At 51.0% G+C, this 22,753-nt stretch overlaps 1 protein-coding gene across 2 annotated transcripts; it reads right to left on the reverse strand.

The window, feature by feature from the left end:
- Nucleotides 1–741: 741 nt before the first annotated feature.
- Nucleotides 742–19,548, reverse strand: CHRNB4 (cholinergic receptor nicotinic beta 4 subunit). Of its 2 annotated transcripts, XM_006208775.4 has the most exons (6): nucleotides 19,356–19,548; nucleotides 14,739–14,887; nucleotides 6,728–6,772; nucleotides 6,516–6,625; nucleotides 4,741–5,728; nucleotides 742–1,607 (listed from the first exon to the last, which is right to left on the reverse strand). In XM_006208775.4, exons 1-6 carry the CDS (start codon nucleotides 19,408–19,410, stop codon nucleotides 1,467–1,469), a joined length of 1,488 nt encoding a protein of 495 aa, XP_006208837.1. In that variant the 5' UTR covers nucleotides 19,411–19,548; the 3' UTR covers nucleotides 742–1,466. The 2 variants fall into 2 exon arrangements, with proteins under 2 accessions (XP_006208837.1, XP_072807027.1); XM_072950926.1 differs by having other exon boundaries at nucleotides 6,516–6,772.
- Between the last annotated feature and the right edge of the window lie 3,205 nt (nucleotides 19,549–22,753).

A 22,753-nucleotide genomic window follows, 5' to 3' on the forward strand; every position in this document is an offset into this window, starting at 1 on the left:
GTGATCTGGGCAGGCCGCCCTGGGGCCCCTTGGCCTCTCTGATCACCCACCAGGAGTGGGATGGGGCACCTGCAGGTTTCCTTGGAGTGCCTTTATCACAGGACAGGTGAGTCACCTTTATTATTTGCAGAATGGGCCACATACCCACGTTAAAACCAAAGAAAACATTTTGCAGGACTCAGAAAATGTGAGAATTGGTGCTCACCTCTCAGTCCCCCATTTAGAACATTCTCGTTCTCCTGCTAAGAAGTCCTTCATGGCGGGGCGGGGGGGGGGGGGCGGATACATGACCAGAAAGGAGCATCAGGAGGGAGTTGTTTTGGGTGATATGTCTCCTGTATCCTGATTACATGGATCTACATGTGTGTTAAAATTAATAGAATGGTACATAAAAAGTCCATTTATTGTATAATTTTTTTAAATAGATTTTTTTAAAGTCCTCCATTCCACAATATTTTGAGTGCCTACTGTGTGCGAGGTACTGTGCAAAAGAAAGTATGTGGGGGAAAACCAATTAGAGCATTTGTAAGGCAGACACACCTGACCCAGCCCATATGAAAAGCAGAATGTGACCAGGGTTAAGTGTGGAGGAGAGAGTCATTCCCTTCAGGTGGGAGAGGCAGGGAAATCTGCTCAGAGGAGGGGGCATCTGGGCTTGAAGGAGAAAAAGGAGGCATGTATTCATTCAACAAACATTTATTGAGCATCTACTGTGTGCTGAGCTCCATCCTAGGCCCTGGGGATACTGTAGCAAACACCAAGGGCCAGGTCCCTGCTCTCAGGGAGCTCACACTCTAGTGGGTGAGATGTGGACAATAAACAACGCTGCCAAATGAGAGCCTCGGGTACTGAGAGGTGCTGGAGGAAGGTAACATGGCTGTGGGGGAGAATGTTTTGGAATGAGTGACTGGGGAAGGTGACACTGGACAAATAACTGATAGGAGCAGAGGCCTGAATGATGCAGCCGTAAGAAGAGCTTAGGAGGCATCGGGAGAAGAAGGTTCAGGTAGGACGTACAGCCAATGCAGAGGCTCTAAGCTGAGAAGATCTTGAAGCATATGAAGGACTAAAAGAAGCTCATTGAACCTAGCGGACAAGGAGGAGTGGAGGGAGATGGAGTGAGAGGTGGGGCAGGCTGCAGGCAAGATGCCTGGCACACAGTGGATGCTCTAGTTATGCTGATCTTTATCCCCAGAGCCTGCCGCAGGGAAGAAAGACAGGCCAGAATTCAGGTGTCCGGAGACCCTCCTGCGGGGATTTCTTGGGGCTCCTCCAAGGCCTTGAGAGAGGACAGTCCAGGCCCCGCATCCTTGCTCCTCCCATGGCCATGGCTGTTTGATGGGACTGACAGACTCATTTGTTCAGGTCCTCTTCAGCTGTGACCCAGAAGGAAGCAGCAAACTGTCCACCTGGCCACTCACATCATCGTGCCCCACAGGCTGGGGGCCTCAGACATGCAAGACAGCCTAGGGCCCCTCGGAAGGCGTGTGGGTCTGAAAGAGGGGCGGTAGGAAGAGGCCCACAGTGCCGAGCACACACACAACCACGAACACCCACAGGAACAGCCGGTCCACCACCATGGCCACGTACTTCCAGTCCTCGACGACCTGTGGGCAGACAGAGGGGCTGGTTACAGCGGCTGAGCGTGGGGGTCCTCCCTGGTTTCCCTCTTCCCCCCAACACTGGGGCCTCACTCTCGGGCCAAGGATGCCACAAGCCACTTAGCACTTGGAGTGGCAAGTTCCGAGTCTGAGGCTGTCCTCTCAGCTGTGCCTCTCAGGTCCTTAATCCACCCCTTCCTGCCCCGGTGGCACCATGGAGCCCCTGGGAACTGAACTGTATGGAAAGGTTAGGAATGGAAGGGGCTATTAATACCGCAGAGTGTGATCTGAAACCAAATTCGATTATAAATAAGGGGGATGAGGATCACAAGTTTCCTGCCCCTGTTTTCACCCCAAGCCCCCTGCCTGAGCTGGCTTCACCGAACGGAAGACTTGGGGTGCACCTGGCTGAGTAGGGGCTGTGCAGTTGGGCCTGCAGGACACCTGAAATCCTGCTGTTTAATTTGCTCAGCTCTGTGATGAGCGGTGTCTGCTAGATCTTGTAGTTAAGACCCAGCCTCCAGCCACATCACCTGGGTTTCTCCCCACTGCCCACCTCCCCGACTCTCACCCTCTCTCCAGCCCCTGCTCTCTGGTCTTCTCAGATCCAGCTGTGGGGTGGAGTATTGGCAGAAACCTGGCTGGCCTCCGGGGTGCCACCACAGATGTGCCTGCCTCCTTGGCGGGGGTGGGGGGTAGGGGAGATGCCCAGAGGCCCCAGCATCCTGCTCCCCCTCGCCCACGCCCGCTTTCACACCCGGCCTGGCTGGGTCCTCCTGCGTACTTTCCCTCGTGGCTAGCTAGTGGCTGGATCAGCAGAGCACAGCAGAGGCACTGGAGCTGGAAATTTGGGCAGCGACGGGCAGGCTGGTGTCGGTGACCCAATTTGCCAGAGCCCTGGTGAGCACTTTGCACCTCCCTCCCCTCCATGATGATCCTGGTCAGCCAGCCCCACACCCCCAGCGAAACACAACTGCTGCCTGTGTCCCAGATGTGGCAAGCACCGCAGGCTCTCCGCACAGCACTGCCCTCACCTTGGGTTTCTTTCTGACAGCCCTAATTGCAAACGACTGTGTGTGTGTTCTTGCGCATGTGTGCCTTCCCCCCTTTTTATATTTTTATGCTATTTATGGTGACCAGTTAATCGTCAGGGAGGGCGAAAGTGCTAAGGATGAGGAACAGCCTGGGCTGGCTTGGGGGCGGGCATGCTCTGGAAGGGAAAACAGTCTCCTTTCTCCAGCTCAACATGAGAAAATTGATCAACCAAGAAGGCCACCACATGCCAGGGCAGGGCAAGGCACTGGGAAGGGCAAGAAAGGTTAAGGACATAAGAAAGATCTGGGTATGGAGCTTGGCTCTGCTCTGTGCCAGCTGTGTGACCTTGGGCAAGTCAACGAGCCTCTCTGGACCTAACTTCCTCTATTGTAAAATGGAGGTTCAAGTAAATGCCACTTCACAGGTTCCTGGGAGAGTCAGGAGTAACGGACGTCTGGTCCTGGCACAGGGCCTAATGTGTGGTTGGAGATCAATGAACGCTGGTGATTATGATAACTGTGGGTCCTGCCTGGCTCCTTCCCACAAGATGCTTTTAATTAACTTTTAATTTACTAGTTAGAAACAGCAAGAGGTGCATGAGACCTTTAGAAGAGAAAGCTCAGGGTGGGTGCCGGCTCAGCCAGGGGTGCCGGAGACCAGCCTCTCAACCTACAGGTGCCCCGGAGCCACTGAGCAGATCCCAGCTCAGTCAGAACAGGTGGCCTCGAAACTCTAGTTTGACAGTTGCCCAAGTGGGTCTGTGCAGCAGCCTCGAATGCTGCGTCTAAGCAGCTCCCAGGCGAGGCCGGTGCAGCAGGTCCAGGGACCGCGCTCTGAGGACAAGGGCGTAGAAGAGCTTGCGTCCTACATTCCACTGGTGAGCAATCTCTTCTTTCTTTATTCACAGTGTAATTTGGGAGCTTTTCTGCCCTGCTCTTTTCTCTCCACACGAACTAATGGAACCCCCGTGTCCTCCCTTGAGAATGCGGCTAGTTGAAAAGGACTCGCAGGAAGGTAAGAACACGGCGATGTCCTCTTTTCCCCCAAGCAGATGCGTGCTGTGCCGTGAAAACCTGTACAAAGAATCTGATCTGATAAGGTGCTAAAATGAGAGCATTCACAAGACCCTGAGACTTGTTCTCCTGCCCTGTTTGGAAACCTGTGTGAAAATTTCTAACCGTTACTATCACATTCTGTGTTTAGTTATTACAAAACTGTCCTTTGAAGCGTGATTTGTTCAAAGGAGTTAGTTGAGATGCCTAAACTCACTGCTTTGCCCTGTGAAAGTAAACTGAAGCTCTTTTCAGGAATCTGTAATTGTAGTCACCCTACTCGATCATTTATTACCCTGGCAGCAGTAATATTCAAATGGATGGTTCTGTACTATAAAAGCTGTAAGTGTTTGCGTGGCTTCGTGACAAGCCTGACAAGCCTGGGGGCAGATGCCCTCGGTGCACCGGCCCCCCTGTGTCCCTAAAGGCAGAATCATTTTCCAGCCCACGGACAGCCTCCCACTTCAAGCCTGCTTCTCTTTTCTTTGCCCCAGGGCTTTCTCCAGCAGCAAAGGTGCTTGCTCCACAGCCAGCTGGCATAACCAAGAAGTGCAGGGGAGTTAACGCCCCAAGGCTACTTGGCCTATGGAAGATGGGAGCTGATGGGCAAATACCCTCCTCCCTCCCAGGGGATGATTCTCAGGCTTGTTCCCCACCTTCCGCAGAGAGTCCCCAACTGGATGAGCCCCCAGGGCTTATGGACCCCAGTATCATCTCACTAATACCCACACCGGCTTTCCTCCTTTGCCCGTCTCCTGTTCCCCACTTCCTCATTGTGCGTCCTGAGATCACTTCTCAAATAAACTGCCTCTGCTCAGTCCTCACCTCAGGCTCTGCTGTCCCAAAACAAACACAAAAGGATGACTGGTACTTCCTTCATCTCCCCTGATGCACGAAACTAGAATAAGGCTCATTTCAGTTGTGGATTTCTCATTCAAACAAAGAGTTTGTAAGCCCTTGTCTCATGAATTAACTGCAGGAAATGGGAAACTGGCGATATTATTCGAGCTTCTTCCACTGGGCAGGTGTCGGGGGCTGGGCTAGCAACTTACACTCTGGTCTTGATCGTCACTCTCTATGTGCTGCGCAATGAAGCTGACGCCCTCTAAAGCCTCCTGCACATCTTGCTGGAACCTCCCAGAAGACCTCAGCCGGAAATCCCTGGGTATACCCGCCGAGCTGGAGCCGGCTGGAGACTTGGTTGCTGCAGAGACAGGATTCACAAAGTACATGGAGTTCCTGTAGAGATTGGAGGAGCTGGTGGGGCCTGTGGCTGAGGTGGTGGCGGTGGCCTCAGACTTGGTCAGGCGAGCCTGGCTGGGCTGGGGGATTCTGGAGGGACTGCTGTCGGGGCGCTTCATGAAGAGTAAGGTGGGCAGCTTGTGCAGGAAGCAGCGCTTGACCCAAGGCGCCATGGTGTGCGTGCTGGGTGAGCGGTGGTGCACATTGAGCACACAGACACTGGTGACGATGGAGAATGTGACCAGCACCATGGTGAACATGAGGTATTTGCCAATGAGTGGCACATCGAGGGAGGTGGGTGGCACAATCTTGGAGATGAGCAGCAGGAAGACGGTGAGCGCCAGCAGCACGGAGATGCACAGCGTCATCTTCTCGCCGCAGTCGGACGGCAGGTAGAAGACGAGGATGGCCAGCGAGGTGATGAGCACGCAGGGGATGATGAGGTTGATGGTGTAGAAGAGGGGCTTGCGCTTGATGATGAAGTGGTAAGTCACGTCCACATAGCTGGGGTCCTGCGGGTTCACGTTCCTTCGCCCAGGGAGGGCCACAATGTCCCATTCACCACTGGGAGTGAAGTCATCCATGCTGGCAGTGGGCGACTTGAGGACCATGTCGATCTCCGTGTGGTCGTAGGTCCAGGAGCGGAACTTGAGGGTACAGTTTTGCTGATCAAAGGGGAAATGCTTCACCTCGATCTTGCAGGCACTCTTGCAGATGGCAGGGGGCAGCCACAGGATGCTGCCATTGGAGCGGACCACCACGTTGGTGTAGAGAGACACCTCGTATGTCCCATCAGCGCTGGGGGTGGGGCAGGGCATGGAGGAGAACCTCATGAAATCCATAGATGAGGGCTGGCTGTTCTCAGAACTCACCAAAGAGCCCTGCGGGATACTTTCTCGCTAATCCCTCTTCCAACCCCCATGTCCTCTCTGGAACGGCCCGCTTTACTTGGCAACTGCATGGTGCAGAGAGCCCTGCCATGAAGCAGCAGCAGGCTTCACGTGGATTAACTCTTTTAAATCTCACAATCATCCAGTGAGGTAGGTATTAACATCACCCCCATTTTACAGACGGGAAAAACCAAGGCTCATAGAAGTGAATTGACTTCTTAAAAGGTCAGAAAACGAGTAAGCAGTAGAGCTACAAGTTGAAGGCAGGTCTTTCTGTCTTTAGACCACATGCTCATCATCATTTCATGCTTCTGCTGGTATAACTGCAACCCGGGAAGTCTCTCTAGCCCCCTCCATCTACCTGCGATATTTATGCATATTAAGTCAATGCTACCAACATGGACAAAGCAACTGAAGGTCAAAAGGTCAGTGTGGGGACAGAAAGAGCACTGGGCTCAGAGTCAGGATGCTGGTCCGGGTCCCAGCTGTGCCTGAGTGAGTCACAAGACCCTCCCCGTCCCTGGGACTCTGATTCCCCACCTGGGGCTGAGGGTGCTGGCTCTGCTCATCTCTAATCCTTCTGCAGCCTCACAGCCTGAAGACTGGGTGAAGCACCGATGGGGCCCAGGGCTGGACTCAGGACTGGAGGACCCAGGGCCCGGCCCTCACCCACCTTGGCCAGCCCAGCCACTCACTTGTTGTAAAGCACGATGTCAGGCAGCCAGACGCGCTTCGCGGGGATCCTCAGGATGTTCACGCCCTCGTAGCGGGAGCTGTTCCAGGCCAGGCGGTAGTCCGTCCACTCCTGAGCAGACAGGCGAGGCCCCGTCACTTGTAGGCTCCTCGCAGCCAAGGGGCAGCCCTGGAGGAAACGCCTCCTGGGCTGGGGGTCCTGCAGGGCACTTACCTGTTTCAGCCAGACGTTGGTGGTCATGATCTGTTCTCGTTCATTCTGGGGAGGGAAATGGGGCTATCAATTCAGTGAGCGGGAGGCACCCTCACAAACAGATCCCACTTTCTCAAGTAAAAGGCTCTGAGCTCTGGGCCATGTGACTAATTGCCCAGCTGACATCTCTCTGACGGCTCAGATGTATTTCACAGCTAGGGTGCCTCAAAGCTCATGATCTTTTACCCATTCTCGGGGCTCCATTGGCATTGCCCTCTCTGCAAGTGGCACCCCCAGCCATACCACTCAAAGCCAGAAACCTGGCGGTTGTCGCCGACACCTCGCTGTCTGGTCATTAGTAAGTCCTGTAGATTTTGTCCCCTACACAAGTCTCAAATGTGTCTGCTTCTCTCCATCTCTGCTGCCACCATCGTCCAATGCCTGGACCTCTGCCGTAGCCTCCTGATTGCTCTTCCTGCTCTGCCCTGGCCTGCCTTTGGTCTCTCCCCTACAGAACGGCCAGGCTGATCCTTTAAAATCTCAACTCCTCAGGCTGTGTCACTGTGCTGAAACCCTCTACTCCCATCCCATCTCCTCCAAAGGGAAAGCCGAAGTCCTGCCCTAGGCCTCCAAGGCCCGCCATGATCAGCCCGCCCCCACTTCCCTCCCCATTAGCTCTAGACCTTCATCTCATTGCTCTGCCATCTGCTCATCCCATTTCAGCTACACTTGTCTTTTGGCTTCTGCCTTTGCACATGCCGTTCCCTCTTCCTGGAAATCCACACAGCTGAACCTCTCACTTTTTTCAGGTCTTCCGTGACCTTTCTGCATAAAATAGCACCTGTCTCCCTCCCTCTCTCACCCTGCTTTATTTTTCTTCATCACTCTTATCACCACTGGACACCCCTACTGGGGTATTCTGTGCCACCTCCTACTAGAATCTAAGTTCCTTGAGGGCAAGACAGCACTTAGAAGGGTACCTGGGATGTGTCAGATGTGCAATAAATATTTTCCTAAGAATACAAGAACCCTACCACAATGATCCAGGCCACCATAGTCTCTTTCTCACTTGGACCACTGCAAGACCCCCCAGCTGGTCTGTGTCCACTCTGCACACACACACCCCATCCACACACCCATTCTTCCTATGCAGCCAAAAGAAACTTCCAGAGTTCCTGCCATTTCCCCCTTAATCTTGTCTTTACTTAGGTCACATCTATGGCTTTCTGCATGTATGAAATAAAGATGCAGCTCCTTCACAGGGTCTGCAAGGCCTTGCCAGCTTTCCCAGCTTCATTTCATCTTTGCTCTGTACTCTACCTGCCCTGCCCCGGCCTTCTTTAGTTCTCTGAATGTGCCTTGTGCTCTCAGTCTGTACCATTTTCCCTGCCTCTTCTTCACCAAGGTAACTTCCAGCATCATGATCTCAGCTTGGGAATTACTTCCTCCAGGACCTTTTCCTGAACCCTCAACTAGGAAAGCATATCAGTAGAAAAAAAAGGTTCAGTTGCCCGTAACAGAGAGCCAGACTAACACTGGCTTGAATCAAGTTTATTTCTCTCTCGTAACAGTTTGGGCATACAGGCACACCTCGTTTTACTGTGCTTCACTTTACTGTGCTTCACAGATACTGTGTTTTTCACAAATTGGAGATTCGTGGCAACTCTCTGTGGAGCGTCTATTGGCACCATTTTTTCCGATAGCATTTGCTCACTTTGTGTCTCTGTGTCACATGTTGGTAATTTTTGCAATATTTTAAACTTTTTCATTGTTCTATTGGTTTTGGTGATCTGTGATTAGTGAGTGATCTTTGATCACTGCTGCAAAAATATTATAGCTCACTGAAGGTTCAGATAATGGTTAACAATAAAGTATTTTAAATTAAGGTATGTACTTTTTTTAGACATAATTCTATTGCATACAGTGTAATGTAAACATAACTTTTATATGCACTGGGAAACCGAAAAATTCATGTGACTCACTTTATTGTGGCATACACTGAATTGTGGTCATCTGGAATCAAACTTGCAGTATCTTTGAGGTATGCCTGTATATGGTGGTTTTGCTCTACAGAGTCCTTAGGGACCCAGATTCCTTCCAGCTTTCTTCTCTACCACACCTAGAGTGTGGCCCTCATCTGCAGATAGTCCACAATGACTGCTGCAGCTCCAGCCATTATGCCCACATTCCAGGCTGTTGAAGCGTAGGTGGGAAGAGGAGAGAGAGAGGATGCATTCCAATTGTCTTTTTCCCCCCAATTGTCTTGTTTTAATCAGAGTATTTAGGGTATTTACATTTAGTGTAGTTATTGATAAATTTGGGTTTAAACCTACCATCTATCTGTTTTCTGTTTATTCCCTTTCTCTCTTTTCTTGCCTTATTTTGGATTAACTATTTTATTACTCCATTTCTTCCCATATTAACGTGACTCATCTTTTCGTAGTTACGCTGGAGACAACAGTATGCATATACTTGGTTTTTTAGAATCTAGTATAAATGAGAATCTACTTTTAACCACTTCCAGAACAAGGCAAGAACTTAAGAACATTTCAGTTCCATCTACCCCTTCCTTACTCTTGGGCTATTGTCTGTATTTAGTTCTACATGTAATTAAAATCTTGCAAGACTTTTGTTTGTTTAATACTGTCACTATCAATTCAAATCCACCCTTCCTATTGTGCTTCCATCTGGGATCGTTTTCCTTATTGCTGAAGAGCATCATTTAATATCGGGTCTTCTTGGGTTAAATTCTCCATTTTTTCTTTTTTGGTCTGAAAACATCTTTATTTAACCTTCATTTTTGAATTACATTTTTAATAGTTGTCTGCTACCAGGTTTGCAACTTTTTCTTGCAGCATTTACAAAATGTCATTTAATTTTCTGGCTTCCATTTTCAGCTGTTAGTTTTGTTGTTGCTCCTGACTTTTGTTTCTCCTCTGACTGCTTTTAAGATTTTCTTTGTCTTTGCTTGTCAGGAGTTTGAGTGTGATGTACCTGGATATGATTTTCTTTGTATCTGTGCCTCATAAACAGTCATAGAGCCTCTTGAATCTCCTCTGTATTTTCCATCCTTTTTTTCTGTCATTTGTCCAGGTATTTTCTCTCTCTTTTTTTTTTTTTTTAGATTCTGCATATGAGTGCTCTCATGTGGTATTTTTCTTTCCCTTTCTGGCTTACTTCACTTAGAATGACATTCTCCAGGAGCATCCATGTTGCTGCAAATGGCGTTATGTTGTTGGTTTTTATGGCTGAATAGTATTCCATTATATAAATATACCACATCTTCTTTATCCAGTCATCTGTTGATGGACATTTAGGCTGTTTCCATGTCTTGGCTATTGTGAATAGTGCTGCTATGTGTCCAGGTATGTTCAATTGACCTCTCTTCCAGTTTATTAGCTTTCTCTTCTGCTATGACCAATCTGCTATTAAGCCCATGCAATAAATTTTAAATTCTCCATCATTATAAGTTTCTTGAACACAGTAATGCACAGTATTTTCTTTTTAAGAAAATTTATTTTATTTTATTTTATTTTATTTTTTACACTTTTTATTGATTCATAATCATTTTACAATGTTGTGTCAAATTCCAGTGTTCAGCACAATTTTTCAGTCATTCATGGACATATACACACTCATTGTCACATTTTTTTCTCTGTGATTTATCATAACATTTTGTGTATATTTCCCTGTGCTATACAGTGTAATCTTGTTTATCTATTCTACAATTTTGAAATCCCAGTCTATCCCTTCCCACCCTCTACCCCACCCCCCCCGGTAACCACAAGTCTGTATTCTCTGTCCATGAGTCTATTTCTGTCCTGTATTTATGCTTTGTTTTTGTTTGTTTGTTTGTTTTTGTTTTTTAGATTCCACATATGAGCGATCTCATATGGTATTTTTCTTTCTCTTTCTGGCTTACTTCACTTAGAATGACATTCTCTAGGAGCATCCATGTTGCTGCAAATGGCATTATGTTGTCAGTTTTTATGGCTGAGTAGTATTCCATTGTATAAATATACCAACTCTTCTTTATCCAGTCACCTGTTGATGGACATTTAGGTTGTTTCCATGTTTTGGCTATTGTAAATAGTGCTGCTATGAACATTGGGGTGCAGGTGTCATCCTGAAGTAGATTTCCTTCTGGGTACAAGCCCAGGAGTGGGATTCCTGGGTCATATGGTAAGTCTATTCCTAGTCTTTTGAGGAATCTCCACACTGTTTTCCATAGTGGCTGCACCAAACTGCATTCCCACCAGCAGTGTAGGAGGGTTCCCCTTTCTCCACAGCCTCTCCAGCATTTGTCATTTGTGGATTTTTGAATGACGGCCATTCTGACTGGTGTGAGGTGATACCTCATTGTAGTTTTGATTTGCATTTCTCTGATAATTAGTGATATTGAATATTTTTTCATGTGCTTTTTGATCATTTGTATGTCTTCCTTGGAGAATTGCTTGTTTAGGTCTTCTGCCCATTTTTGGATTGGGTTGTTTATTTTTTTTCTTATTGAGTCGTATGAGCTGCTTACATATTTTGGAGATCAAGCCTTTGTCGGTTTCACTTGCAAAAATTTTCTCCCATTCCGTAGGTTTTCTTCTTGTTTTATTTCTGGTTTCCTTTGCTCTGCAGAAGCTTGTAAGTTTCATTAGGTCCCATTTGTTTATTCTTGCTTTTATTTCTTCTAGGAGAAAATTTTTGAAATGTATGTCAGATAATGTTTTGCCTATGTTTTCCTCTAGGAGGTTTATTGTATCTTGTCTTATGTTTAAGTCTTTAATCCATTTTGAGTTGATTTTTGTATATGGTGTAAGGGTATTTTATTTTTAATATCAGTAAAGTACACATAACATAAAATTTACCATCTTTTTTTTTAATGGGGGGAGGTAATTAGGTTTATTTGTTTATTTAACAGACATACTGGGAATTGAACCCAGGACCTTGTGCGTGCTAGGCACACACTCGACCGCTGAGCTAATTTACCGCCTTAATGGCAGTTATTGTAAAGCCTATGTCTGATGACTCCAGTGTTTGAATCATCTATGAGTCTGTTTCTCTTCTTTTTCCTCTTGTTTTTTTCTTGTTTCATCTTGTGTTCTTGCCTGCCTATTAAGTTTTCGTCTGACTTCATCTGCCTCCAGGGAGGACTGACTTTGGCTTTATGGCAAGCAGTTGGGGGGGGCCCTTCATCTCATCTGTGACTGAGCTGGTTCAAAGCAGGTTTCAGTTTTTATTTGTGGCGGCCGGCCTGCTCTTGATTCATTTGACTCTGAGGGGTGGTCCTTTTAAGGTCCCCACCAAGGCCCCATCTCCTTAGTGGGGCTCCAGCTCCAATTTGTGTCATCCCAGCCCCGTAAGAGTGCCAAGCGCTCAGCTGGCCTTTCAGCCCCTCGGCCACTACTTTGTGCTCAGCTCCCTAGCCCCTTGGCCCTCCAGTGCTTACCAATCTTCAAATGAAGGGAAAAGCACCAGAGACTGACAGGGTCACCTCCTGAATCCTGGTCCCTCGAGTCCTAGCTGAGCTCTCCAAGACCGTCAAATAGATCTAGGGGAGGCGAGGCATTTTTGTCTGGCCTTTATAATTGTTCTTGTGGAAAAGTCGATCTGCAATAAGATACTCTGTCACTAATGAAAGCTGAAAGCTTTCATCTGTCTTAAAAAAATTTTTTTGAGTTGAGGCATAATTTACGACAGTGAAATGCATAGATCTTAAGCATACAATTTGATGTTTTAACAAATGCATTATCTGGGTAACCCACCTCCTTTTCAAGGTGTAGAACATTGCTGTCACCCAGAAAGTTCTCTTGTCCCTTAGTCCTGTCCTTCAGCCCCCTTTACTCCCCCAGCAACTGCTGAATCCGCCTGAGGACGCTGGTTCAAGACCCTGGCCTCCCCTGGCCTTACACAGCACAAACTCCCTGCCTGCTGCCTAGGAAACGGTCTGTCTTTAAACTAGTTACGCCTATTACTCCGCCTCCTGGAAACCTAAACCCTGGAACACAAAAAGGGGAAATCAACCCTCAGACCTCCCATTTGTTCCATACACAGCCTTTCCCGATTAGGGCAGCTCACCTGCTGCACCCACAGGCTTGGGGGCTGGAGGCTGGGTGCCCTCCTCCTTCTGGTAACCTCTCTTCCCTCACAGCGCCCACGGAGCAGGTCTGTCAGGGGCAGCCTGAGCCTGGAAGCGTGGCCAGAGCTGCCTGCCTGCCCACCCTCCCCGGGGCGGCAGCTGTGGGGCAGCAGCTGGGCTCACCCCATTAAGCAAAAAGCCCTTGGCCGGACAATAACTCTCAGACACCAGCCGGGGAGCGGCCTGGCTGGCAGCGCTACTTCCTTCCAGCTGGCCAGCGGAGGGGAGGACGGAGAGCACAGGCTCTCCACCCCTCCCCCATTCTTGGGCTGCGCTTCCTCCCAGGGGAGGGAGCCGGCCATTAATTTGGCCAAAGCCTTCTAGTGGGCTGTAGGTTGGATGGGCTGGGTTTGTAGGGCCAAGTGTGCTAGGGAGAGAGGCTTGGGGGTAGGAAGCCAGCCCCCGGAGCAGAGGAGGTCCAGCCTCCCTGGTTATCTCCTGCCCCATGGCTGGTCACAGTACCCTGCCTGGGAACACTCCCCACAGAGCTGCTTCTAGGAGCCGGGTTCCAAACTGTGCCTAGGGACGTGGAAAGGGCCACACAGGGAAGATTCACAATGAGCCATGTGTCCCTTGGGCGCCCCCAACTCAGAGACAGCAGAAGGGGAACTCCCAAGTACCCCAGCCTTCCTCAGCAGCCCCCACCCGGCCCCACATCCACACAATCCACACATCAAGATCCAAAAACCCTACTGCTGGCTCTGTAATCCATTCTTCACTTCCAAACCTGCAGTGACCGCCCTCAATTATCCAGACCTTCACCCAGCTGGCTAGAAGGATGCAGCAGCTGCCTCTCATCCTGTCCCTGCACCTGGGCCTCTGTGCCCATCAGTTTCTGCAACCTAGTTCCTACTTCCTCGGACAGGTAGAGGGTATGCGAAGTCACCTGCTGAGCAGGCTGGGGGAGAGAACAGGCCAGAAGGAAGAGGCACTTAGGCTGTGTTGGAGGCCTACCTGTCTGTGGCAGGCCCATTGGCTGCCTCCCCAGTGGTCATTTCCCCGCTCACAACTTTTGTTAATAAAACTATGACTTTGTTAAATATTGGATACTCATGAATTTCATGGTCCCTTCTTCAGCCTCTTCACCATGTATTGCTAAGTCTTAGCTAACCATGCTAATTCCATTCCTCCAGCCGATCATCAGTTAAGGCTTAGGCATGAGCTGTAGCCCTGGCCGTCGAGAGCTAGGGGCAGCCTAGAGGGCAGGTCTATGGGAAAGTTTTTCTCTTACTCAAAAAAGGGCTCAAGAAAGGATTTGCCATTTACTGCCACATTGTCATGTGAAGATCTTGTTTGGAACCTTGGCTATCATCTCATGGTCATGGGGGAGAAAACAAAAGAATCACAGAATCCTGACATCACTGTCAACGACTAGAATCCTGACATCATTGAATTACTGCCGTGACCAACACTGAAACGATCAGCCTGCTCGCTTGTTATGTGATAAAACAGATGTCCTTATTGTTTCAGGCACTCATAGTTGGATGTTCTGTCACTTGAAGCCAAAGCATCTGAACTGAGATTGAGATCATGGGTGTGCAGGTGGCGCTGAACTGTGGAACGAGAGTGCACAAAGTGGGCAGGACATCCCCAGCAAAGAGAAGGCCGCATGCAAAGGTACAGCCAGCGTTTTTGGAATGAAAGAATCATAACTTAGAGGCAGAGTCAGGGCTCTCAAACTTTAGATTAAATTCCTTAATTTATGCATATGGAAAAAGATCAGATGAACAATCTAGGGCTTTGTCCAGGAGTCCTGGTAATAACAGAAGCCAATCCCAAGTTGCCCAGCTCCCAGCCCTGCACACGGGATGGCCACTCCTTTTCTGGAGACCTGGCCCGGGCCCCAAAAACCCACCGTGCCTCTCCTCCTGAGCCTTGAGGCACAGCTGCCCCTGCACCTACCACGCTGATGAGCTGGGCCAGGGTGAGCTGCAGCTGGATGGAGATGAGCTGGGAGGAGCTGGTGGCTGGGCGGATCAGGCTGTTGTAGTGGGTTTTGTTCAGAAGGTCGTCCATGAGTTTCTCCTCAGCGTTGGCCACGCGGCCGTCCCCTGGGAAAATAGAGAGTCAGACCTGCTAGGTCCTCACCCTGCTGACCCCCACTGCTGCTCATGGCAACGAAGAGGAGAGCTGTGAGGGTCAGGGAGCCCAGGGCTGGCTGGAACAGCTAAGGTGCCGGCAGGCCTGCTCCTCCTTGGGGACTTCAAATTAAATCTATCCAAGACAGAGCTCAGTTGTCTCCTCCCATGCCCTGCATCTTCCTCCTCCTGTTCCCTCTAGCAATGAAGGGCAGCCCACACTCCAGACACCTGGTCCAAAACTGAGCATCTATTCCTGACCCTCCTTTGGTTCATCCAAGTGGCCACCCAGTTCTGTCTACCCTACTTTCCAAGTCTCTCAGTTTGTTCTCCCATCTGCACCCCTCCAGCCCTCATCCGGGCTCACCACCCTGCCTTGGGCTCTTCCAGTAGCCTCCTTGCCGGTCTCTCCTCCCCAGCTCTGCCCTGCCATCATTTACCACACAGCGCCAGGGCGGTCTTCCTACAGCAAGAGGACCGGAGCCCATCCCTGCCCGTGGCCTCTCAGAGCTGTAGGCAGGCTTCCAACCCGCGTGCTGCGGCTTGGCATCCCCAGCCCCTTGCCCTGACACCGGCGTTTCTCCCTCAGCCTGGTCTTTCCTGGCCTCTCCACCTCTGTGTCCAGGCACTCTGTATTTTGGCCATAGACACTGTTTTCCTTTCCCCACGTGACCTTTACTGTCTCACTTCTTAGTCTTCGAGCACACTCTTCTGCCAGGACTGTCCCCAGGCCACCCGCCATCAAATGTCTGAGTGTCTGTCCTGTGCCAGGCACTGCTTACGTGCTGGGGAGGACAGCAAGCACAAAACTGAGAGGCTCCTGCCCTCGGAGAGCCCCCGGTGTAGTGGAGGAGAGAGATTCCTCCGATGTGGGTTTGTGTGCAGAGCTAGGAGCATCGTGATGCTTTCACTGAAAGAGAAAAGGCCTGGGCTTGGGGGAGTTTCCTGGGCTCAGACTCGGCCCTACAGAGTGTGAGGTGCCTTTCAGACACCACACAGAGGGAGGGGTCCAGCTGGCAGTTGGCTCCTGGTCTGGAGCTTAAAGGAGAAGTCTGGGCTCACAGCCATATTCAAGACCCAGCAAATGCAGCCTCCTGCAGGGAGCCTGACCCATAGCCCCAGATCTGCCCCTCTTCAAACCCAGATCTCTCGCCACGTGGTATTTGGGTCTTTGTCCATGTCCGTCACACATCTAGGAGTGAAGGTAAGGTTCAGGAACTCTGGTGTCTTCAGGTGAGGGCAGGTGGTGGGGTCTTGGAAAAGGGGAGCCTCAGAGGGAGGTCAATGACACCTGAGCAGACGACCCCAGGAGCTGGGGAAGACATGAGAGTCTGCAGAGGAAGCGGTGTGTGTGTGGGAGGGGCGGGGGGACAGCAGAGGGGGAAGGATAAGGGAACAAGGGAAGCGGAGGGGGTAGGGGTGGATCCCTGGGCTCACCAGGCCCAGGACGGGGATTACTTCCTCCCGTGAAGGGCCAGTTCACTGTCTTACCAAACCCCTCCGGCCGTATTCAGCCAGAGGGCCCAGAGTGCGAACTGCCCGACCTCAGTCCAGTGAGGTGGCCCCCTGGGTGGGTGCTGGGCTGGACACACGGCCACGGGGAGCAGCCACCACCCTGCCTGCTCCATACACTTTCCAACTCATTGCCTATCTGGAGCAGATGCAATATTTAGTGCCTGTGAAAGATGCTCCCAGCGCACCTGCTGCCTGCTGTCCCTCCCCCAAACTGCCCCAGGCTGTCCAGAGGGGGACCTGTGGACGCTTGGCCTACATTCTGAGCCCCGCCTTTCATACCCTGGACCCCCTCCCAGAGGCCAGCCGCTTGAATACCCTGGAAGCCAATCTGTAGCCCCAGGCTATAGCCGGGTCTCTCTCACAGCACCCTCTTATGATATATATTCGGGCTGACTTGTCATTTCTGTGGGATATGACTTGCCCAAGTCCATCTGGCATGTCAGGGCAGCTCTGGTGTCAGAATCTGTAGCTCCTGGTCCCCAGCCCTGCAGTGCCGCTGGATCCCACATCTCTGCAGCCCCAGGAGGCTGGTTTACCTGGGTTTCTGGGAGGCCAGTGCTGCTCACATTGCTCGCTTTGGGCCTGTCCTGCCTCTCAGGGCATTCCGCTGACCCCCAAGGACCCTCACCCATTTCAGGACCAGCCATGGGCTCCAGAGTTAGAGGCTCCGAAAACTTGAGACCATTTAGCCCACTCTCTGTTTCTCATCTGGGGAAACTGGGACCAAAGAGAGGAAGGAACTTACTCAAGGAGCCCTGGGCAGAGGCAGAGGCAGAGGCAGAGGCAGAGGCAGAGGCAGGTCTAGGTGGCTCATTCAGGCAAAGTGCCCTCTTCCATGTCCTTGCTAACTTCCCCGTAAGGAGACCGTCCCTGCAGAGGCCACCTTGGAGCCCAGAGCCACGTGTGTGCTCATGCCTGCCCCTGCATTTGTACTTATGTATGTGAGAGGGGAGGGGAGGGTTCGAACAACACGTGTTTAGGCTTTTCAATCTGTTGCTTTATGGCTGTGAGGCCTGCCTGGTTCAGAAGACAAGGAATAGGTCTCTCACTCCCAGACGACAGGGGTGGCCCAGAATAGGTGGAAGCTTCTGGGGCACAGTTAGGGGTCACCTCCCAGCCCTGGGGCCAGCACAGTTAAACAAAGAGGCCACCACTAGGGGTCAGTCATGACCCAATGATTCTGAGGAGGAGTGGGCCCGACTTGCCTCTGTCCAGGGCCTTGCCTTCCTAGGCCTTCTCTGGAAAAACTTCTCCCCAGCAGTAAAGGGTTAACAGTCTGAGAGGAGATCATAACTGGAATTCTAAACCGTGTGAGTGTGTGTACAGTTTGAAAAAGCAGAGTTGATCATAAAATCTTTATCGGGAAAATGGAAAGGCAATACCGATTGGTTTGGAATACAAACCACAGAAAGTAAGTGGAATCTTGGCACGTGGGCATCTGAAAGGCAGGGTGATTTTCAGTTGGGAGCGTGTGTCCTTAACTGAGTAAGGGAACAAGAGATTTGTATTTATTAAAAGGCAGCTAAGAATTTTTTTTCTAACATTGAGATTTTTACCTTTTACAAAGAGCTCACGATATATTATCAGTAGTTTCTCCAATCACATGTAACAATCATCTAGATGCTTGTATAAACGTAGATTTTCAGGCTCAATTTCCAGAGTCTGATCCTGAGAGCCTAGGATGCGGCCCAGGAATGTGTACTGGGCGTTTCTGATGAAGGTAGCCCCAGGACCGTGCTTAAGAAATACTACAACTGACTCATACATCTGAGTCCCCAAGTATGTAGTCAGGGCATATCATCCCCATAGAACAGATAGGGAAACTGAGGCCCAGAGAGGGTAAAGGAATGGCACCCAGCAAGTGGTGACAGAGATAGGACACACACATGGAGTGCAGACACCATATTTGGTGAGATCTTCACTTCCCTATAGGAACCTTGAATGTTCCCCAACTCCTACCTCCAACACCTCCTATGGTGTGTCTCTGTCTATGGAAGATGTAGCCCTGGTCCCCTAGGCTGACAAGGGCTTGGAGGACAAGACTGGGCTGGAGGGTGGAGCTGAGAGTCTTTGGAACTTGGGTCAGGAGACTGAGGCTGGGAGCAGGCAATCCTCACCGAATCTGGACTCTGCCTGGGAAGGGCTGACTGGATTTCCCTTCCAGGTTGTCAGACTCTACTGTCTGTGAGTAAACCCTTAAAGCTAGGAGTTTTCCCATGAGTTGGTTTTAGGGCATCCATGATCCCCTTGGAATGATCATGTGCTGTGAGCATATGAATTTGCGTGTATTTTACTGGGGAGAGTTTCCCTAACTTTCATTAGATTCTCAGATAGGGTAAAGGCCATAAGAAATATATTCTGTCTGCAGGCATAGCACCCAAGGAGACCTAGAACAGATTCAGGTTTCTGAGTGGCAGGCTCCACTTCACCTGTCTGGCCCTCAGCCAAGCTGTCTGTCCCGCACATCATCCAACGGGGGTGAGTGACACAGGCAGTGGTGCCGTAAGTGTGTTTCGTAGATCCACCCCCAAACATACTTGGGCTGGCCATTTGGGCACCCCTACCCCTGCCCCGTGGCAAAGTTTCCGCATCTCTACAATAGCGCTGGGATTGAGCAGAGCTGCCTGCCGACCTGTTACCACTCTGCGCCGCCGCCCAGCGCAAAGGCACTGGCTACGGAGGGTGGCCCTGGCGGCCCGCGAGGAGAGGTGGTCCCCACCCAAAACCTCGAAGACCTACTCATCCTGGCCCGCCCCCGCTGCCTCGGCAAGTGGGCTCAGCCCCGCCCACGCCCCCATTCGTCCCGCACAACCTCGGGCCACTCCGGCCGCCGCTGGGCGCCCTCCCTCCCCTCCCACCTGTAGCCAGTCCAAACGGGCTCTGCCCCACCCAGGCGCCCCTCCCTCCTTCCCTGAAAAGAACTCACCGGGCCCGCAAAGGGCAACCAGGGAGAAAAGGAGCAGGGGGAGCGCGCTTCTCATGATGGGTGGGGCCCGGAGAGGCAGCCGAGGCGAGCTCAGCGGCCGGACCACCGGGCACTGGCAGCCGCGAGCAGGCGAGTGAGCTCCGGTGCCCTCGGCCTCGGAGGTCTGAAGCAGCGGGGATGGCGGGCACTAGGACCCGGCAGAGAGCCCAGCCTAGCCCCGCTTGGGGCTGCAGCTGTGAGCTCCGCCCACTCGGGGATGGGGCGGGGCGGAAGAGACCCTGGGGGCGGGATCTGCACAATCAGGGCGGGACTCGCTCTTCTGGACCTGGCCAACCACTTAGGGTTGTCGCCCCGGGGCTTGGTACTTCTCGACTTCCTCTGACCTCCAGGACTGTGTCTGCACCCTTTGTACAGCTGGGGAGACTGAGGCAGATGCTTGATTAGGATCCCGCTACTGTGGGGCAAAGTGGTTGAACTCCAGCCGGGAGGTCCCTGGGCTTTACCTGGGCTTTGTCAGGAGTCAGGAGGTCTTTCGGAAAATGATCTCGAGCCTGTACTGTACCCGTGGGGTTTGCTAAAAGAAAGGAGCCCTGCAGGGAGTGGGGAGTAAGCCAGCTGGAGTGAGGCGCAGCTACCTGCAGACCTTGGGGAAAGGGCGCTTAGGAAAAGCTTGTGGAATTCGGGAGGATGAAATAGCTCAGGGTCCCCTTAATAGACTGGAGGACTGGGAAAGGGAGAGAATGGGACCAGAGTGGGCTGACTGTGTCCTCCCCCTTGACTCTCACATCCTGTGCTGACCACAGGCAGCTCAGGTGACTCAAGGGAGCAAGCAACCCCTCCTCCGGCCAAGAGGTCCTCACTAAGTGTTGGAATCAGTATCATTCCCTTGGGAGTTGTGGGACCTCACAGGACAGGCATCAAGCTAGTAAACTTTTCCTGAGTTCTCTGGGCTGCTCTAGCAAATTATTGAACCTGACGAGAGGGTCAACAGAAGCTCAGGCGACAACCTGGACTTGGGATGGGTGTCTGAAGGGAGGCAGTCTTGTGGGACCGAGCCCTTTACCTGTGGGACCAGTCGCTACCTAGAAGGTATCAGAATTGAGTTGAATCCTTGTAAGACACTCAGCTGGTATCTGAGAACTGCTTGGCGTAAGAAAACTCCCTACACATTTTGGTGACAAGAAATAGTAAATGTAAAAAGGAAAAATGGAGTTTTTCCTTTCAGGGGAACAACTGCTGGTGCCTGACCCCACATCAAGACAGTGGCATCAGCCTGTCCCGATGAGCTTGACACTCGCAGTAAATGAAGTTCAGTATTGTTTACAACTTTCCTTGATGAAAAAAAAAAAGATTAATTTTGTTAAGTCCCAACCCCTTTGCCCACATCTTTTTAATAATCCACGTGAAGAAGTGGGAAGGACATAAAGCACTATGGCTTTGTTCCAAAATATGATGAATGTCTCAGAAAAAAAAATTTGAGTTGCAAGCTGAACTAGCTGCCTTTTTCATGAAACACCATTTTTGCTTGAAAAGACTGCTGACAGGCAAACTCTAGCTATTCCAACTTGGGGATGTGGCTAGCATTTTTTTCAAAAACAAAATAACTAAACTCGTCACTTCAATGAAAACACCTAACAGTCCTTGTTGGTAAGGATAAAATTTGAGCTTTTCAAGTGGAAATGGGAATTTTGGAAAACCTATATCCATGGCCACAAGCTTAACACCTTTCCAACACTTGAAGACTTTTCTGATGAGATCTGTAGTAATATTAACAAATGCGGGTTTCTTTTTTGAAAGACCCACATCACTCAGGGAACCGATATTTTCTGAATGACCAATGCAGGATGAAATAGCACCTTACAACTGACTTACCCGCGAAAGCAGCTATGAGAACCCAGGTGTCTTCTATTCCAGCCAGATGTTAGAGAGACTTGCAAAGTGAAAACAATGCCACTCTTCTCACTAAACCTCTTTACACTGCAAAACATGTTTATTTTATGTAAAAAAAAAAGTTTTCTGCTAATACGTAATGACTTGTTATTTTATTTGGTTTTGGGGAGGCAGGTACCTGATTAATTTATTTTTTATTGTAGGTACTGGGGATTGAACCCAGGACCTTGTGCATGCTAGGCATGCACTCTACCACTGAGCTATACCCTCCCCCTAATGACTTGTTATTTTAAAATAAATTAAATATTAAAAACATCTCTCAGTTTTCATTTCTAAAGTGGTAAATATCAATAGAGGTCACTTATGGAAACAAAAGCTGCTTGGAATCCTGGGTAACTGTTTAAAGTGCAAAGGGGCCCCAAGACCAACGACTTGTGACGTGCTGGTCCAGGGGAAACTTTAAAGTTCCGAGGCCCAATACGAGCTCCCCTGACCGCAGAGGACTGACTGGAGGTGGACGGGTGGGTCCAAGAGGTACTTCTGCCACGTTGGTACCACAGACAGGGTGCTTGGCTTTCCTTCTGTTGTGCCAGGGTCCATGGGATGAGATGAGAGGGCTGGGGCCTGCCTTCCTCCCTGTGGGATGGTCACGGAGCCTGGAGGCCTCTCAAGGGAGGTGGTCAGGAGACCAGCTGGGGGTGAGGACGAGGCTTCAGCTGGGCCCACCTGGTGCTGAAGGTCTGAGGCTCCCAGCCCCTTGTCAAGACCAAGGGCAGCCTGACCCAGTTCAGGCAGGTTCAAACACAGGACAGATTTCATTACATTCCTCCAGCCCCTCCCCAGTGCTCACTGTGGGAAGAAATCCGGTGATAACTATGGTAAAAAGTGTTGGCCATCTCCTTCTTCTGTCCTGGGGTTATTTCCAGGTCCTACTGCCTTTTCCCAGCATTGGCCCAGCTCCTGACAGAGCCCCTCTTCCCCCAGGCTGCTGCTCTGAGTCCCCGAGTTCTCCCCACCCCCAGGATGCAGGGCCTGGGGACCGTCATCTGCTCCACTCCCAGCTGGGCAGTTCTGGGGGCTGGAAGGAGGCCGGGTGGGAGGGGAGCTCTGAGGACCTCCTGGAGGATGCAGAGGACTCTAGGTCTTGGGCCCCTGGGCTGCAGCCCTGAGGCGTCTCCCTGTCTCTCGGCAGCTTGAGATCAAGCAGCACTTTTGGAACTCTCCTCGACTTCTGATTCAGCTTCAGGTGTTTGCCATTGTGCCAAGAGCAGGTGGGCGGCTCTGGCAGACGGCAAGCACCTGCGTGGAACTCAGGCTCTAGAACTGCACATGGAGATTCCTTTTAGCTCATGGATTCATGAATCCAGCCAGGTGGACTTGGCCTGACACAGAGCTGCCCCTGCTTGGACCCCACCTCCCAGAGATTGGTGAGTGAGCATGCTCAGTCAGGGGTGGGGCTGGGGGTCGGGAGGGGCAGGGAGGACTGGGGTGGGCACCCAGGGGTGGGC

Source organism: Vicugna pacos, chromosome 27 (genome assembly GCF_048564905.1).
Source record: "Vicugna pacos chromosome 27, VicPac4, whole genome shotgun sequence".
Taxonomy (NCBI): Eukaryota; Metazoa; Chordata; class Mammalia; order Artiodactyla; family Camelidae; genus Vicugna; species Vicugna pacos.

What these genes read in the sequence shown, in the direction of transcription:
- CHRNB4 (XM_072950926.1), bottom strand. Translation starts at nt 19,410, where the DNA reads ATGAGAAGCGCGCTCCCCCTGCTCCTTTTCTCCCTGGTTGCCCTTTGC. An exon ending in TGGCCCAGCTCATCAGCGTG is followed by an intron (nt 6,773 to 14,738) that starts GTAGGTGCAGGG and finishes TTCCCTCCCCAG; the next exon opens with AATGAACGAGAACAGATCAT. An exon ending in GTGACGATCAAGACCAGAGT is followed by an intron (nt 1,608 to 4,740) that starts GTAAGTTGCTAG and finishes GTCTGCCCACAG; the next exon opens with GTCGTCGAGGACTGGAAGTA.